The following is a 19,696-nucleotide window of genomic DNA, read 5'->3' on the forward strand; positions in this document are numbered from 1 at the left end:
TTCTGCCTGTTTTGTTTTTTGAAGCTGGAGATGGGTTAGAAAAAGCCAAGGCAAATCAATTGACGTATCTGCTCCCTGAACAGACAGCCTGCAAGATAAATAAAACATGGACAAAAGAGAAGGATAAAAACAGGAAAACATTCAGCCTGCTGTCCATCATATTCAGGCACTCTCAGGATGACAGGACAGAAAAGCAGCTTCCACAAATTCTCTTCATGGAAACCTATTTGCATGTAAATGACAAAATAACTTCTACATTCCAGGAGATATTTAGGTGGAAACATTTAATTGTGAGGTTATCCAACCACCTTACTCATTTCCCAATGCAAAACACACCCAGAAAGAATAAAGAGAATACTGGAGAGCAGCGCTCGTGCAGACACAAATCTCATTACAGCAGTAAATCAGTCTGAAATTCTAAAATATCCTTTTTTGGGGCTAAAATAAAAGAGTGGAGAAAATAGGCATCAGCTGTTGAAGTATCCTGCTTTTCCCACCCTTGTGGCAGTGAAATCTGATTCTCTGAAACTGCAGAAAAACTATAAGGAACTGATGAATTTACTGCACTTCACCCAACCAGAATCACCAGTTTACTTTTTCCCAAGGGTGTCTTGGAAGTGAGCATCACATGATGGAATTCCTGTGAATCCCACCAGCACAATCTGCTCCCTACAGCCATTTCCTACCAACACAAATCAAAACAATGTGGACCTCAAAATCACCCCCGATCCAGAGCCACTCCTATTCACTGGTTACATCAGAGCTTTTCAAACCAGAAGCATCCAAAACCTGGCAGATTCGACCCTGCAGGACTTTCTGCTGTCAAACATAAGCTGTGTCATCACTACCACCACATTTTCTAAAGTTAAGCTGCTTCTGCCCCCATGACAAGGACACAGGAACTCACACCGATGCTGTGACCAACGACAGATATTGTACTTCCCTCAGACTGGCTTTTTCCAGGAAATACTTTAAGGCAAGGAATACTGTCATAGACTTCAAGGTACACTGCCCACTTACAGACTCGAGCCCTGAGGAATAACTTGGATTTTGCTGGGATTATTTTATTTGGTTTCATCTTGGTAATCCATGACTCCAGAGTGACTCATTTATAAATCCTGAAGGCATGAAATGTGGGTATTGTAGTGTGGAGGTTTTTTTGGCTTGTTTGGGGTGTTTTTCTGTTGTGGGTTTTTTTTTCTTTGATTCTTCCTTTGTTTGCACTCTGCTGTTCTGCACAAAACGTCTGAACTCAGTGAAATTCAGAAATAAACTCAATACCAGATCATTTAAGTCCATGGAGAAATGCAAAGCACTAAGCTATAAGCCTTCAGAGAAGACTTGTGCAGTTGAAAGGTGTCACAATACTTCCATTCTAAAAGGACCAGAACACCAAGTTATTGAAAGAGGGTACCAGGTACCACATCCCCATTGGAACACACACAATAAAAAAGCCTCAATTCACATATAGCTCAAATACAAATATTAAGCCTTTATCAAGAGGCTCAGAACAATGACAACCGTGACCACCTGACCACTGTGAAACAGCTCCTGCTAGACCTGGCTAAAAGAGCAATTCAGGTCATTTTAATCAATGCTTCTGACAAAAGAGATTTCTGAGTAGTCATTCTCACAATTTATTAATTCTAGCAAAACTAAATTAGAGAAAATAAAATTAAATGGGGTGTAAGAGCCTCTGTTTCTAAAACTCACTTATCTCCCATTAGGTTCATCCCTGAAGCATCAGTTTTCAAACCTGTTTGATGGATTGTTTAATGTCAAATGATTTCAAGGTGATCTAATAATAGTAACAGGAGATGTTTGCATCCCATCTCAGCCTCCTCCTCACCTTGTCAACGTGTGGATGCCAGTACTCATCGTGTGTTGTCTTGGCTCCTGTGCTGTTCATTCTGGAGAAGAACGTTGGCTTAGTCAGGTACATGGCAGAAGAGCTGATACCAAACACCTGAGCAATCCTTTGCTGGATCCTCTGTCTCACATCCCTGCAAAGAACACACACAGAGCACAGTGCTCAGTCAGTGACACATAAACAAACAAACAAACAAACAAATAAATAGACCCCTTCAGTGGTTTTGTTTGGGGTTTGTTGCTTTGGGTTTTTTTAATTCTCAGAATATCAAAGAAAAGAAACTACGTCTCCTGTGGCTTAGGTTTTAAAATTTCTGTCTGTTTTCCTGACTAATTCCACTCCTATCCCACTGCTTGTTAACTGCTGAAAACATTCAGGTCCTTCACATAGATATTTTTAATCCAAAGCGGGGAAAAGTAAAGTTGTACCTTCATAAAAGGATTGCCTCTGAAGAACCTTCAACTACTTTTAAACCAACTGGTGAAGTCCCTTGGCACCATGAAATTCAGGCTTCTTGGTCAACATATGTATTGGTATTATTGCCAGACTTTTTTTAAATGAATGCAAGATGTCTTTCACAATTACAGTGTACAAACAAGATAATCTGAGAAAACACACTTCTGAAGTTGTGCATGCAATTACATTTGTAGTTTTGTATCTTCCCTTACGTTCCTCCACTCGATAGTACTGAACCTCAGCATAACTTTCAAGAAAGTTTTTCCCACATATTTCTCTAGGGAACTTAAACAGTGACTAAAAAGAAATGACAGAACTAAAACAAGACCTGTGCTGTGTGTCTACAGGCTGTGAAAGTCATCTCTTAAAATCCACAAGTACTAAAAAATCCTAAATATTCATTCTGTTCACACCTAGTCCCTCCCGAGAAACAGAAATAACAGACACAGATTTGATTTTTTAACCTGTCTCACTTCACATTCTTAGGGGTCAATTCAAGCTATTTTACATGTGAAATATCAAAAGCATTCCATGAATTTAGAGGGATTTTCAGGGATTTACATGGCTGCATGAACTGAGGTTTCAAGTTGAGAGCTACACCATAATGGTGGAGTCTGCAAAACTGACACCAGGAGAGAACCCACAGGTCCTTCCTCTCCATGCTGATCTTCCTGTCTGCTTTTTCCAAGGAGCAGGACTGCAGGAAAGGCTCCCAGAAAGCATTAAATGCAATTACTCATTTTGTGAATTGAGAGCAGGGAGCACTTTGAACAGGCCAGCTCAAGAATTCATAGCCACAAACACCAAAGCAGCTGATTCCCTGGCCCTTGCATCAGCCAGCTGGAATAAATCTACTCCCAAGGAGTCAGGCCTTGACATAACAAAGTCTCCAGCAGTTGTCCTGCTCTGTAAGGAGACCTCCCTCTTCTTTCAGCCTGATTCATTTCCCAGTTTTAAAAGCTTTCTATTAAGGTTTGCTGTTTGGTGTTTATAAGGCTCTGTTAAAGCCTCACTCTTCTTTGAGACTGATGCGAAGCCCTCTCAATATGCCAAACACAGCACACAGCTGGTTTGAAAAGTAGAATAAGGTCACTTTTTAGCCTAGAAAAACTCATCTGTACAGCCTGTTTTCTGCTGGCCATGCAATTTCAACATTTATCAATATCATAACCGCAAGTTTTTCATTCCATTCCCTGCCCTGCTGTTCCAAACACAGCCTACTGGCAAAATACTTAAGGACAAACACATTGTACTTCACGTGTAAATCAAGAGACAACATAAGCCAAATTTCAGCTTAGAAGGTGCTATCAAGAAAGGAATGAATAAGCCCAAAACTGGGAGAGCCATATTAATCCCTCAGCCACTTCTCTATGACCCAGAAGCAGCAGGAGCCTCAGGCTGGAGCCTTCCCTCACTGATCCTGGCCTGCCGGCTCTTCAAAACTGTTTGGACAGCTCTCCTGTATTGTGGCTACAAAGGAAATACTTCTTTATGCTGGAGAATATAAGCATTTGTTTTCATAAGCACAGCAACTCTTGTCTCATTCAGACTGCTGAGGTGTACCCTGGCTCTGAGCAGATCCACTAACAGAGCTCTGCAGTGGCAATAAATGCCCAGGTACAGCATCCAGTCAAGAGTATCAGTAACAAATTAATCCTCCTGCCACATCTGTCTGCAGCAGTCCTTGTCCATTTGCACTGAGTCACTGGAAAATATCAAAATGCTCATGCCAGACTTAGGGAAAGACAGACCAGAACGCCCTGAAAGGAGCACATGACCACCACATTCTGTAAAACAGTTACTGGTTTGGAGTTAAGGTGATGAGGAAGAATTTTAAATTCTAAATTTAAAAAGCCAATGAAGTAGCTGGAAGTCCAAGGAACACAAAACTTGAGAGAAAGGAAGCTCACTAGCTTGCAAAGTAGCAGCAGCAGCACAGACAGCTAAAAGTGCCACTGAGAAATTTCTGTGAGACACAAGCTCTGCCAGACCAACAACAAAAAAATGCAGTGAGGAGCCACTGCGAAGTGTGATCCAATCACGGTGACGGGAACACTCAAAGCTCAATCCCACACAACTTCCTGATGATGCCACTTGTCAGCACTGTCCCAGGGAGCTGACAAAGCAAAGGTCTCCTGCAGGCAGAGAGCTTTAACAGCAATCACACACAGAACAGACACAGGGAGAAAGCAAATTAACAGCTCTTCCTCTGCTCCTCCTATGTCTCTGCCTTCATAAGCTGTAAAGCTTTGGGAATAAATCTTTGATTGTGCTGTTTTCTTCTCAAGTCACCCCTTACAGCAAGCATCCTGATTAAAGGTCTCCCTTCTGAATAAACATTTCATTTATTATGTGAAACAGGAGGGATTGCTGTAATGTGCTTGGCAGATGGTGGTTAAAATATCAACCCAGAAAACATAATTGATTCTGAAGCAACATAATTTTGACAGAGACAGTTTAGAAATCCTGGCTCAGGATGCGTACTCAGCTGCGTTATTGTTGCAATCAGTAATACTTAGACATGAATTACATTCAGTTATTTCTCTCAAGAGTGTATTTTTAAAGTGACCTTGGTAGGTAAGGGAAAGTAACAAAGATAAGTGCTCCCCAAAATAGCATAAAACCATTCATTAAGGCCATAAAGTACTACAGTCCATGCTAAAGCACTGTCATTAATAGGAACAGAAGCATTTAATAATATATTTTGTATTAGCTTCATATCCAGCAGGCTGAAACATCTCCTATACTGGCATGAAATCCCAACTGAATATTGATATTCCCTAGCAGCTGTCTTAGCTCACAGCATGAATTTATAAAATTATTGAAAAATTGAATGCTTCTGTTCATGTGAAACAGAAATTACACATTTTCTTTATGCAAAGTTCAATAATAATCAAGGAATCATCTAATCTTTGCAATTTTGGGATCAGAAGTAAAAACATTTTAAAGAAGTTCATCTATAAAGACAATGACATCTAAAAACAGCTGTTAAACAGAAATAAGCTTAAAGTGATTAGTGTTTTAGGATTATATTAATTAATTACTATTTTAATAAACTAATAAACCCATTTGGCTACTTGACATTCCTTCCACCACTAGAGGGAGGTCAGATTCCTTCACACAGGCAAGGAAAAAAAAAAAGACCAAAAAAAAAAGAGTTAAAATGTTCAAATCAGGGACATTTCAAATTACCAGAAACCAACTGAAATGCATTAACTAAAGAATTATTGTGTCTAGTCAACAAAGAATGCTTGTTCCTAAACTTTGGCCACACACCTTTGCAGCCACATGGAACTCGTTAGGTTTGTTGTGTTTGTTAGGTGTATGAGCAGGGCTGCAGGAAAGCTGAGAGCATCAGATGCCAGAGCTGTTACATTACAGAGCTATTTCATCCTCTGGCTGCTTCTCCAGCCAGAACATGACTAATCCGAAGTCCTTCCACTTCCTGCTTTACCACGTTTAATGTTTTGCTACACTGTGCCTCAAAAAACCCCAAGCTCCTAATGCAGTAATAGCCCAGAATTGTGGCTATTATCTCACACAACCCCTTGGATAACACGTGAAAGAGGAGATAATGATGAAGGATTTTCCATCCCAGCTCTCATGGTCCAGCAGATCCCCCAGAGCTCAGATCAGCAGCTCTCCTTGCTGGCTGGGAGGGAAATTTGTGGTGCTGCCAGCACCCAGAGTACATTCACACCATAAAACTGCAGCTCAAAGCAGCTGATGTTGTTTATTGGTCACCAAAAAGTCCTTTTACTTCTCTTCCTCATCCTAATTCTCAGAGATTACTATTTTGAGCTGCAAAATCCAGTGTATGAATGCAAATCCCAACCTGCACTCTACAAAAACACTCCAGGACATAAAAGTTCTGGTTTGTGGTTCATTCAGCAGTTATTGAAAATCTTTACCGGTATAAGGCAAAATCCTCTTCTGTGAAGATGTCCTGAATTTTGTCCCCAAAGTACCTGAAAAATTAAACAACAGCCTAAAAGAGGAGTTGCTGAATCAGACTGAGCAACACCAAGACACCTTCTCATCCCCAACCCTGCTTTACCCACAATCAGAAAGTGAGAACACAACACAAAAAAATGCTACAAAAAAAGCTTTTGAGCATGATGTCCGAAAGCAATGCTAAAAGATCAAGTGTTAAAAGATTAAAGGATTGAAATGCTGCAACTGGTAATGGAATTCCTCAGGCATTAAAAAAATCCCCTCCCACATCATGAAATAAGCACATGGATTCAAGTTTTTAAGGGTTCAGGCTATTTGATTTCTTCCACTGCTGACAAACTAAACTATAACTGCGAAAAAATACTGATTTACTGGTGCAAGAACATAAAAATAAAGATAATGGCAGCTTTCAAAGTGCCCAGTTCAACAAAAGCTCTTTAACAAGTCACATAAAGTGTGGTGAATCCAACCATCTTCCAGAGTTTCTCATCATTAATCCCAGCCCGGGGGCTTGAGACACTGAAGAGGCAGTGGGCAGGGAAGGGGAGGGATGACAGGAGGCAGGAAACCACAGCCCCGTTTTACCTGTACAGATTAACAAAATGCTTCCCCAGGGAAAGAGCTCCAGAGTGCAAATCCAAAATTGATGCCTGGGAAAGGAAACAAAGAAGGAAAAATGAGCATGAAAAGGTTTTATCATTACTCAACTATGACCTTTAATAACTGTCCAAAGTTGGCTCTGACTTTCCACAGCCTCCCAAGTAAAAATAGTAGCTTCCAGCCTTTGGGTTCACAATATAACATCTATTTTACAACTACAAACCTCCCTCAGATCCCTGAAGAGATGCAGAGATTATTGAGGTACTATAAAAAAAACCATAGGACTGCTGTTCCTGAGACTCAAACCTGACAGGGAAATGCCAGAGTCTCCCCACCATGGGCTCAGGGTAAAACACTGCTCCAGGATCCCTTCCTGAAGGCATCTCCCTTCCACAAAACGATGAATCATTTTCCAATACTTGTGAAGTGCTCAAGTAGCAGCACTAAGGTTTATATTGCCCTGCATTTGTTATTAAAACTTCTCCTTCACATGAGTTCCTGTATACTTCTCATATTTAATACAGACATTAAAAAGGTCTGTTTAAAAGAACAATTAGAATTCTAAGGCTTACTCGAGCCAAACTTTCTTTTCCTCAATTTCTAAGCTGCTGTAAAAGAAAACCACACAGTGGAAAGTTTTCACATATGAAAATTCAATCCATTTCTTCATCCAATTCAAGCCAAACTCTTCTGCTGAGCTCCCAACAAGCTGCAAAGATTAGAATTCACACTTGCCAGAATAGAGAGCTACCTCACAGGACTCTAAAATATTTCTCTAAATTGAATAAAGTCCCCTTTTGTATGTCCCCTGCTGTCCACAAAATACATGTTTGTTTTGTATCAGTTCAAAAGTATTTAAAAATGTAACTGTCTGATAGAAGTCTTTTTGTCTTTTACACTGGAAATATCAAATAGCAACAGTGCCTGACTGGCACTGAAGTAATGACATCTCTGATGTACAATATCTGGGCACTCATCTCAGAATTTGGCATTGTTTTGATGCACCACAGACCATTCACATTATTCTAACAAAATCCCAGCAGTAATTAACACTGGTGACAGAGGAACACGCTCAGAACAGTCCCTCAGAAAATCTCTGCAGCCTCAATTGCTCTGAGCATTACAAGAGATAATAACAACCTTTTTTAAATAAACCTACTCAAATAACCTTTGAAAAAATACACAAAGTAATAAGTTATTCAAGTGGACACAGCATGAGCTTTTCAGATTTGCCATTCCCAAAGTTCTCCAAAAGCTTCAGAGAACTGTTAAGAAAACAAGTAATCTCACACTCATGCAAGAACAACTCTTGTATTAAGCTTTACTCAAGCTTCAGAAGCAAAATACTTACATTTACTGGATTCTGGTTCTGTACAAAAATCTAACCCACAACTAGAAGTAAAACTGCTCCTGTGTAGCTTCAAAAGTATGTTTTTGACCATATTAAAGTAGATTATAAGAAGTAGCACAACACAGCTGAGAAGATGAATTGAATTTAAAAACAAATTGCCTTTCTAACTCTTCCCACATGCTTCTCAAACTTACATATTTCTTCTCACTCCCCAAGCTCCAGATGATAAAGTTAGGAAGAGCCAAAATAACAAAATGAATCAATAAAAGACACCCCCAAGAATTATAATTACTCCATAGCTGAGAAGGCAATAGCTACAATACAAAGCCTAGAAAAGCCAGATAAAGGCTGAAGAGGGAATCTGAAAAAGAAAGGACATTCTCCAGGGTTGTTTCAGACAGGGGAAAACAATTGCATGCCAAGACAGGGATTTGCTTATACATGAGCACAGAGCTCTTTGCCTAACAGCCACCTAGGAAAGAAACCTGAACACATCTATTTTGGCCTCCGTCACTTCAGAATATTAAATCTTTTCAGCATCATTTCTGACACTGAGAACAAATCTTGGTTACTTCAAGTCCCCCTCTCTGATCAAGGGCCAGTGTGCAGTTCAGGACAGTGTTCCCAGGCTGAAAGGTCTACAAGGTTTGTCTAAAGATGGCAAACACACACCCACCCCTATTTCTGACAGACTGTTTGACAGAATTACCCCCGTATCTTGATTTACAGAACTCTCTATAGAAGTGAAACAGAACCTCCTTAAAAAAATAAAAAGTACAAACATATGTTCTTTTGGACCTGTTAGTCCCATATTCTCTACCCTCTTACTGCTAAAAGAATTCAAAACGAATATGCAAGTACCCAGCACCTCTCAGCACATGGCAAAAAGGATCAATTTTCCCATCTTGGAAAGCCTGACAGGCCCTGCCTTTGTTCCTCACTAGAAAGGATTGCCAACCATTAAATACCTGTTCACATCCCCACCAGTTCCTCCAGCCTGTAAAAGGTTTTATGTGATTCTTTGAAAGAAAGCAGCAGACACACTCCCCAAAGGAGAAAAATGAAAAAAACCCCTTATTTCTACTTGTCTTTAGAGGAGCTGGAGCTTCCAAACCCTGCCCCACTGCTCCTGTGGGAATGCTCACATGCTCCAGCTGAGGGACAAGAATGGAGGCTCTACATGGGCACAGCAAAGGTGGTGTCACTGCAGGTAGCCTTGCACACACTCTTCAGAACAATCCTACCTTCAAACACCCTTCCCTCCTGGAAGCACGAGCAGGCAGACAAGGGTTCTGGTCTTAGGGAAATGCCTTTTCCAATTACACTGATTAAGGAGGAGACACCAGTGTAACCAGTCTGAGTTACACTCAGCCAGCCTGGGGGAGGTTCAGGTTACTGCTGGGGAAGTTAAATGCAGTATTTGGCTACAGAGTCCAGCACGAATTTAAACCAGATACAGACTGGACACAACCAGTTCCTCTCCAGCTTCCTTATCTTATCAGCCAAGATAATCACACCAACACAGAGCTGGAAGGAAGGTGAAAGATGCTGCCAAGCGCATCTTTCACCCCTGATACTTGTTTCCTATGCACTATCAGGAGGCTAATTAGGAAGGAAGAAAACTCTGCAGCCTGCACTAGAGGTGTGAGATAGGATGAGCATTCTGCACAGGCTTGATGTCCTCCCTGGAAAAGGCAGAGCTGGCAGCATTTTGAGGACTTCAGATTTTGGCTGAGAGGGCTGAAAGCAGAACAAGGGGTAAGTCTGCAGAGCCACTGGGCTGGAGGGCCCACACCAGAACCCCTTGTTTGGCATCACAGTTTGTTTGCTTCTCCCAGTGACTAAACAGTTTTAATTTTCCCCTGCAAAGGGAGGTCTGGGTGCCTATTCCTGCCAGTTCTGCTGGAAGGCAGGACACAGACTGCAGCTGACTGGCTCACCAAGGGATTTCTTTTCTGGGGCTTTGAAATAAATGCCAATAGGTCTGATAGTAAATGAGTTGTCTCATTTACACCAGAGGGCTGCTATGACGGCAGCTCCTACAACACCTGAGTGAATGAGTCAGGACTGAAGTGTTCACACAAGCAGGGGTGACATGCAGGAAAATATTAAGGAGGGAAGAATTATAAAATCATAGAAGGTTGAGAAGGGAAATGTCATCTACATGAAGAAGAAAAAACCTAAGCTGAGGCAAACATCAAGACAACTAATGCAATTCCCACTCTGTGAATAACAAACAGAGTATAAAATGACTTTACAGAGACAGATGTACAAGGGAAAGCAGCTTGCTGGTGGAGAAGATATTCCTGTTTGGATTCTGCTGAAAGATAGACCAGAAGATTACCATGGCCCCTCTAGCTTCACTCTCTGTGTGTCTGCATAAATAAATATAAAGCCAGGAAAAGTTAGAAAGGAAGATAAGAAAGCTCAGCGTGACAATTCGAGTGTGACCCCCGGGAAGCTTCAATAATTCAGATGTTTGTCAAGACTTTCTCAACATAAAAAGATGGAATGGGAAACAAGTTTTGGTGCTATGTTCCAGTACTCCAGGAAAGGGCAGCAAACAAAGGGAGGACAGAACTGACAAAGTCACAAATCGCAAGTTTTGACCTCTAAATCAATAAGTTATATCTAGACACACAGATACAAATCCACTTCTGAGAATTCAAAACATAACAACTATGACAGGCAAAAAAAAAAAAAACCAAAAAACAAAAACCCCAGACATGTTGCTTACAAAGGGGTTAAGAGGAAAACCCCAGGCAATGAAAATGCAGTCTGCACCACAATAGAAACCTGCAGAAGTTTTATTTGGAATAGCAGAAAGAACAAAGTGGCTAAAGAAAGAATTAAAAATAATTAAACAGTAAGTTTGAGGTATTTTAAAGGAAAAATTAGTCTTACAGCAGACATAATTGGACAGAATTATCCAAACACTCTAAAGACATTTAAAGCAACAAGCCAGACCTACTCCAAGTGGCTGGAAGCTTGGGAGCATACAAACATAGCTGGATGAACTAAGGCTTGAAACATTCTGTATGCTCTGTGGGTAAGAGACTGGAAAAGATGAAAGGCTCAAATGAAGACAGACAGTTTCACCTAAAGCCCATCAGCACACAGGCAGCAGGATCCAACGGTATCTGAGAGCCAGGACAGCACTGCCAAGAAAAGATTTGCTCCGTGACACCGGGAATATGGGCTGGCACATGAGGAAAGGAAGAGGAAAATGGCAGCACAAGAGACAGAGGTATAAAAGAAACGAGGTAAGGAGAGTGTATTTAAAGGCTTCTCCTGAATGTGATTCTTCCTTGTGGTGGTGGGGAGGCCCTGGTACAGATTGCCCAGAGGAGCTGTGGCTGCCCCATCCCTGGAAGTGTCCAAGGCCAGGCTGGACAGGGCTTGGAACAACCTGGGAGAGTGGAAGGTGTCCCTGCCATGGCAGGGGGTGGGACTGGATGATCTTCAAGGTCCCTTCCAACCCAAACCATTCTATGATCCATTCTATGACTCTACAGTTTCCCAGCAACACTGGTCAGCTCTTGTTTCTAACATCTTTCCGTTTTTATCCATTATTTTGGGTAAGTGCTCAATACAACATTACACTTTCTTCCTGAACCTTTCCCCAAGGATTAAGAGCACACAAAAACTTCCTCACATTTACAGATGATGAGACATGTGAGAAGGCTTGGCTCAGAGCCCAGACCTCTCCATGGACATTAGATTTTTAACAGATTTATTTTATTGCAGAGAGAGAATCATCTTTCCCTCATTTTCCTCCCCTTAAAAAAAAAGGCACAATGAAGCTTCCAAAATAACAGAGACGATGGATTTATATTTGTCTGTCACTCTGGCTTGTTGTCCAACTAAGCCAGCTCAGCACCCCTGCCCAGCTCTGGGCTTTGAGCAGTGTTTACCTCCCCCTCTCATCTCTTCCCAGCTTTCTCTGCCTCAGTTTCCCCAGTTCCTGACCCCCAGCTGGACAACACCTTTCTGTGCTCCAGATCCAAGCTCTGAGTGTTCCACCTTGCCATTCTAATCCCTCTTTGTGGGAGAGCAATGAAAAATCACACCTAGTCCCAAAAGCAGAGGAGAGGAAACCCACGTGGCAGCCCCAGGAGCCACAGTGGGGGTCCCAACAGGCACAGCAATGCAACCACAGAACTGAAAAAAATCCAAAGGTTCCCAACAGAACTGAACACAGAATGCTAAATTTTTTAAACACATTGTTTAGGATGGGCAGCACTGCTTCAGTTCCCCAGTTTGTATTTTTTGCAGATCTTTCTCAGCAATCACAAGGACAATATAGTCTTATTTTTTTCCACTGAAACCCTTCTCCTTTTTTTTGCTAATACATGCCCTAATTCAGCAGAGGCCTAAAGAAGTGGCTGTGTTTACAAATACTCAAGAAACAGTTCCCGTCCACACACAAAAACATTCTGAGCACAAAGATTAAAATAAATAAATTAAAATAAATGCGCTTGTTAAAGAGAAGTGGGATTCTTTCAATTTAAAGAGTATTATTCCAAGGTCTCCTTAAGAAATTACATGGGTTTTTTGTCACAACACAAAACCAATCTTTACATAATGCTGTGAAACACTGTAATTTACTTTCAGAAGTCAAACTTTTGCAGTTCTGCTACAGCAACTGTTTCCAGATTGTGAAAAACGAGGTTCGCTCTTAGTAAAATCTGAAGGAAAGTTTAATAAAAGGGACAATTAGGAGACAACAGCAAAAAGGGCGGTACAGCCGGGTGCTTGGGCAGAGAGCCAAAGGCACAACTCTACATCCAAAAGATCGGCTTTAAAAGTACGTCGCTTATTTTGTATTCATCACCATCATGCATCATTCATTAATCCTTTGGAGTTGCTGAGTATCATCTTATCAGTCTTATCTTTTTCCTTGGCTCCATTCCATCTGGTTTCGGGTTCTTTTCTTCTGATAAGATTTTCCAGGAATGTGAAGACCCTTCCCAAACTGAGCACCCGAACTACAGCCATTCTACAGCATTACATTACAGAACCCAGGCAAAGCTTTTCTCACATTAAGGAACATGAAAAAAGCCAACATCACAATCCATTCATAACAATGATGGAACACGCAAAAAGCCAACATCACAGTACATTTATAACACAGATGAAGACAAAATCAGTTCAAGAGAGGTGCTAGAAATAAATAAATAAATACAAGGAAACGGCAACTGTATTGCAGAAGTCAGGAGTTACACTGCTAGCAGACGTATTATTAATGGGAAATAACTCTCCAAACCAATTTTTTTCCAAGTCTGAATGGAAGGAAAAAATCTCCATCTCCTCACCTCAGCCCCAAAAAAATGCATTTATAATCTCGCCTTGGCAGTAAAAGAATGTAGAAAGTAAAAGGACACTGCTCACCCCTCCATCAGATCCTCCCAAGGACAGTCCCCTCTCTGCTATTCTGCAGGCAAAACAATAAGCTCAGATGAGAACTGAAGTCTGATTACTTTGTCCTTTAATGTCCTTATTTACAACACCTAACTCCTCAGTAAGTAGTACTTGATGCATCAGATATAAGCCCACTGAGTTAACAGAAGCTCCCATTTCTTAGAAACCCTTACAGCCTGTCATGAAAATAAAGTATTTGTATTGCAGAACATTTCTGAGCTTGCAGCTCCCTTCCACAAATCCCAAAAAGACCCTGAAAACAGTCCCTTCACAGAGGACTACAGGGTCAGCTGCAGCTGGTGATTACCCAGACAGAGACATAGCTGCAATAAAGCTTACATTGTTTTGTTCTGCTTTTACAGGCCAAATGGAGGCCAAGTGAAAGTCCTTTAAAACTTATTTAATTAATTTTCCTTTCTTTCTGTGAAGTGTTCACACCCCTCAGAGACAGGAAGATTCTGTGTGAAAGAACTGCCCCCATTACAGTAAAAATGGAAAATGGCTTTAATAACAAAAATTCCATTGTTTTAACCAGTCTAACCCATCCTGCTCCACCCATCCTACACCTCAGACTGGCACAATGTCATTGAAGTCAGTGCTTTTAAAAGTTTGAGCTAAAAGAAAAATTACCTACGAATTCTTTCAGCTTCTTCCCTTGTGATTACAGCATCGGTCACACCTCTTCCACACTTCCTAGGAGTGCACCCTGCAACACAAAGAGGAAGAAGAAGAACCCATTGAAACCACTTCAACCACCTGAAGGGCAGCTTTTTAAATGAGACTTTGCACAAAAGTCTCTCTTGAAGTCACTCTTGAAGCACACGGCTTGGATATGCAAGGTAAAAAAGCTCTCCTAAAATTCATTGCTAAGAAATCTAACATTAAATTTTAAAAGCTCCTGGGAGTAACAAGTCAGCAGCAAGAGTTCCAGGTGAAGAATATATGAAAGTTCTTATAAGTCTGGTTACAACAATCTTCAGGCAAGAAGAAGAAATAAGACCAGTTCTGAGCCACCAGAGACCTTGGGATGTTAGATTTGGCACTTTTCTGGGGACAATCCATATACAGATGTAAAGCCACAGGAGAGATGGGCTGAGTGTGTTTTCTGACACCTGCCAAAGCATTCAGTGCTGCTGAACTAAGTGGCACTTCAAGGATTATTTGTTCATCAGAACACAAAACTCCTGGAAAGAAATCAATCAATTCACCCATGGAAGACAAAAGCATCAGTCTGCTCTGATCAAAAGCAACTAATAACAATGACCAGGCTGATAGGAGAAGTTTTGCCAGGAATTTTGTACGAATTTCCAAGGGAAACCTGATGTTAAGTAGAGAAGAATTAGGAAGGAGTAAACTCAAAGGAGAAATTCAATACTCCAGGACAAACCTGGCTATTGAGAGCTTCCTTTCTACAACACTCTGCAAAGTTTTCTGATTTCAGAAGAGATTTGTTCCTTTTCCAGCTGCAAATATCAGCACAGCTCTTATCCTTTGGAAAGGCTGGTGCTGGAGAGTCCAGGCTTGGCAAAACTACAGGGTTACCCTCAGACAATTGTTCCATGTCTGGGGTCTCTGACAGAGAACTGGCAAAGAGTACTGGAAGCAGGAGGTGTTCTGAAGGCAACAGTGTAAGTTTTCCCAAATGGAGAAAAAAACTCCAACAAACAGAAAAATGTAGTCCAGCATAAAGTCAGTCAGGTACCAACAATACAGCACAAACACTGGGCGAATTCTAAGGAAAAATCAGAACAGTCTGAAAACAATTCTGGCAGTAAGAATGTGTCCTCTTTGCCTTAGAGACCATGGCACATGTGAACAATAAAGTGTCAAAGGCATACCTGGAGAATCTCAGGAGAAATTCAGATTAATATGGCAAGTAACCAGTAGCTTCCACAGATGTGTGCCCAGCAGACACAAAACCATCCCTTTATCTAATAAGGCACCATCAGCTTTGGCTATCGGGCAAATCAAGGTAAAGGAGGAACATACCAAAACATGTAAAAACACAAGTACTGTCTCTGGCCCCTGCTCCTGTTCAGCACAAAAACCCGAATGTAACACAAAGGACCAAGCGCCCAAAGTGCACCTACTTAGGGGTATTTAAGTGTCTCCTACTTAGTGGTATTTAGCCAAGAACCACTTACTGCTGAGACAGAGATAATTCACAGGAGGAAAAAGCTCCATTAACATGTTCCCCTGATGCACAGGATCATAGAAAAGTTTGGTTGGAAGGGACTTTGGAGATCATCTTATTCCATGTCCTGTCCTGGGCAGGAACAATCCACCTCAAAGCCAGACAAGAGCAGGCAAAGATTTACAGCTGCCATCCCCACAGCAGTCTGCCTTAGACCTTTCCAGGCATCTCTGCTTTCCACTTCCCCTGACCTTGTCTCTGGAAAAGCACCTTAACTCTGTCTCCTGGGCAGTGGCCATGGATGCTTTGTGCACTGACACAAAATGTCAACACACAGGAGAAGTAAGGTTTCATCACGCACAGTAGCCACAGTAGGTGTAAGTAGTTAACGTGTCTCAGGAGAACAGAAATGGCCAAGATCTGGCCACAGAGCTTAGAATGCAGGTGAGACTGTGCTCATATAGCACCCAACCTTCTGCAAATATAATCAGTTAAGTGCTTGGCCTCTGAAACATAGCAAATTTTATTTGGTATGAAGCATGTTTAGAGGCAGGCAGTGCTATGGAAATAAATCCTGTTCTGACACCAGCTACCAAATCACTTGAAGCAAACTGGAAGCTCAGTTGCACCAAGTTCAGCTGGAAGCAGGGACAGGTGCATAAATAAAAAGCTCATTTTAGCTGTGGAAACTTCACAGCTGAGCATCAGACACTGAGCAGTGACAGGAATGCGTCTCCTCCTGACACAGAGCCCACAGCTGTGGGTGCCACGCCAGAGTAAAGAGTGAGAATAAAAAGCTATTGAGTGACAGAAACCTACTTCCCAAGTGCCTAAAGCTGCCGAGCTGATCCATAATCCACATTTTCTGCCTCGCTCGGCTGCGGGGAACGGGACACACACAAAGCTCCTCCGCAGCTCATCACCACCCTCGCGTGGGGAAAAGCCCAGCACAGAGCTCGCTGGCAGCTCGGCTGCAATTCACCAGCTAACAGCGGCTCACCGCTCCTAACCCACATCAATCACGGCACTTGAGCAGCAGCACCAAGCGAACAGCTAATTAGAAAGGCGAGTCAATGGTCCCCATACAAAGCCAAGAGGTGACACCTCACTCTGCAGCCTGCTGCTCCCCAGGATACCCCCAGAAATGAAGAACACGTCCATTCCTTTTCCTGGAGAGATGTGCTTGAAGTTCCTGCCCACCCTGAAGTTCCAGCTTTCCTTACAGTGAAAAGAATAGAATGAAAATTAAAGAATAGAAAGGAAACAATGAAAAGAGTAACTGGAGGGATGGCCCAGACCGCAAGTCCACAGCTCAAAAAATTGCTCTTGCAAGCCAGGGAAGGCAAAAATAAGGTTTTGTTGGTTTGGGGGCTTTCTTTTGGTAAGCAAACACCACAGTAGCAGAATCCAGAGACTTTTAGCCTCAGTTCAATCACAACCAAATCTCCAGCTGCAGTTTTCTCTGGCCTTGCACTATGCAAATGCAGCCAGCAGCAGTTTCCCCTCACAGTAATTATGAAAAGTTAACACAGAACATATGTTTTCATGTGTTCTGTCAAAAAAAAAAAACCTACCGTACCAAGACAGTTTTCTTGGTCTAAATAACATTTAGGATGAATCCTCCAAAAAAAGACGCTTCAGTAGCAGCACTGAGGAAAAACTATGTGACACCAGACCGTATATGAACTTTTGTTTAATAAGTCTTTTTGACCAACAGCACCAGGACCAGCCACCTGAAGAGCACAGGGGGCTGCAACCTGTCAAACACTTTCTGTCAGAACTGGCACAGAAGAAAGTTAAAAATTGCAGAACCACAGAACAGCCCAGGTGGGAAAGGACCTCCAAAGATCATCTGGTTCAGCTTTTTGTGGTCAAGAGAGCCTGGATAAGATTACCTAGCACAATGCTCAGTCACACCCTGGAAACCCTCAGTCACAGGGTCTGCACTGCATCCTTGGGGAGGTTGTTCCAGTGACTGAGTGTTCTCTCTGTAAAGATTTCTTTCTTACATCAAGATGAAACCTTGCCCAATGCAAGCTGTACCCACTGTGCCTTGTCTTCTCCATGTAGCTCCTTGCAAAGGCAGAGCTTCTGTCCTCTGTAGCTTCGCTTTAAGTACTGGAGTACTGGGACGTGTTCTCCCTGAGCCCTCTCCAGGGAAAGGAAACCCAGCACCCTGAGGCTTTCCTGAGAGGTTCTCCAGCCCCTTGATCACCTTTGTTCTTCCTCAGCTCCAAGCAGCTTCTTCCAGCCTCCAGCTTTGTGTCAGCAAATGTTTTCTCAGCAACATCATGAACCAGATACAACCACCAATTTGGCTAAAAACTTAACTCAGATGTATTACTTTTTGTAGATCCATCAGCTTATCAGTCAACACACAGCCAGACATGCCGACAAAAACCAAGAGCAGAGCTGCTCTCTGGCGGCTGTACCAACTAAAAATGTTCACCACAACACACTTTGCAAATCTGAAAGAGAACATCAGCACTGCTCATCCACGGAAGCTGCAAGTCAGACTCCCACTGCTCTTTGTAGAGAAGATTAAAATCTTCCATGTCTCTTGAAGAACCAACACCAACACTCCAAAAAAAGAAAAGTGCCAGGGGGAACAGGTACCAATTTGACAGAAAACAGGCTCAGCTGAAAGACACAAAGAAGTGCTTTGCAGGCACCCCGCAAAGCTACTGGCAGCCACACATCTCAGAACAAGCGTGTCAGAAGGTGGCACTTGTACAATCACCGCATGCTGGTGGCACAGACAATGTCCTGAATCAGTTCCACTCCACACCCCGTACGGTACTGACCAGCAGCAAACTCACTCAACAAGCCTATTACAGGAATCAACAGAGTATGAAAGAAACCAGAAACAGACTTAGCAAAAGGTTTATTTCATAGAGTCCAACCAAAGCAGTTTCAGAAGAGAGTTATGTAGGAATGACAGAAAAATAATCAACTCAGAATCAACTCAGAATTCTGGGCTGGCCCAAGGGGCACGAGCGTTTGGGGCTTTAGCCAAGAGACAGTGACCAGGAGTTTGCTGCAAGCACGGGAGTTTTACAGCCCAAGTTTGGTTCCCAGGCCCAGGCAGCAGCCAGGCTGCTCCTGCCCTCTGAGCACCGCCATCCACTTCGGACAGCCCTGTCCCGTTACCTTCAAATCGTTTGTGCCTGTCGTAGTCCTCCGAGCAGGGGATCTCGACGAACTTGTCCCGCAGGCTGTCGCTGCGATGTGCCAGCACCTCGGTGACCGCCTCTCCAGGGGTTCCACCCTCGGGGATCCCACCCTCGGCGCGGAGGCGGCTCCACACCACGAGGCCGCCGCCGGCCGCAGCGGACAGCAGCAGGAGGATCGCTGCCTTCAGCCACCTTCCCCGGGGATCCTGCTGGAATCTGCCCTTCCTAGCGCTGCGGAGGGAGCACAGAACGGGCCCCATGAGCGAGGGACAGTGCGAGCGGGGAGGGACCGCCCTGGCCGATACCGGGGAGCCCCGGGCCCATACCGGCGGGACCCCTGGTTCGGAGCACAACACACGCCTTACAAACACACGCCTTACAAACACACGCGGTTCCCTCCCACTCCCGGCCCCTTCCCCGGCGGGACCCCTGATTCGGAGCACAACACACGCCTTACAAACACACGCGGTTCCCTCCCGCTCCCGGGCCCGGCGCTGCGCGACCGCCTCCCCACCGGGGCTCCCCCGGGAGCCGCAGCGCCGCCGGGCCTGGGCACCACCGCCCCCGGGACAGCGGGCAGGAGGTGCCGGCCAGGGCCCCGCGCCGGTACCTGCTGTGCCGGCGGCCGCCGCGGCCCGGCCCCGGCCCCGGCCCGGCGCTGTCGGGGCCGCGGGGCAGCGCCCGCCGCTGCGGAGCCATCGCGCCTCCTTCGGCTAGAGCGATGAGCTCGGCGTGCC

General features: G+C 43.4%; 1 protein-coding gene across 4 annotated transcripts in view; it reads right to left on the minus strand.

The window, feature by feature from the left end:
• The window catches only part of OGFOD3 (2-oxoglutarate and iron dependent oxygenase domain containing 3), a 43,682-nt gene extending 23,989 nt beyond the window's left edge, over positions 1-19,693 (minus strand). For all 4 annotated transcript variants that reach the window (XR_007207504.1, XM_048323402.1, XM_048323401.1 and 1 more), the window contains exons 1-7: positions 19,570-19,693; positions 18,937-19,190; positions 14,283-14,358; positions 13,623-13,665; positions 6,866-6,930; positions 6,238-6,294; positions 1,850-2,003 (exon numbers count right to left, since the gene is read on the minus strand). Coding sequence is in view for 3 of the 4 variants with exons in the window: in XM_048323402.1 (XP_048179359.1) it covers positions 1,850-2,003; positions 6,238-6,294; positions 6,866-6,930; positions 13,623-13,665; positions 14,283-14,358; positions 18,937-19,190; positions 19,570-19,658 (738 nt within the window). In the remaining variant the exon portion in view is untranslated. The remainder of the gene's footprint in view (positions 1-1,849; positions 2,004-6,237; positions 6,295-6,865; positions 6,931-13,622; positions 13,666-14,282; positions 14,359-18,936; positions 19,191-19,569) is intronic.
• Positions 19,694-19,696: the final 3 nt, after the last annotated feature.

This window comes from Corvus hawaiiensis, chromosome 19 (genome assembly GCF_020740725.1).
Source record: "Corvus hawaiiensis isolate bCorHaw1 chromosome 19, bCorHaw1.pri.cur, whole genome shotgun sequence".
In the NCBI taxonomy this organism is placed as follows: domain Eukaryota; kingdom Metazoa; phylum Chordata; class Aves; order Passeriformes; family Corvidae; genus Corvus; species Corvus hawaiiensis.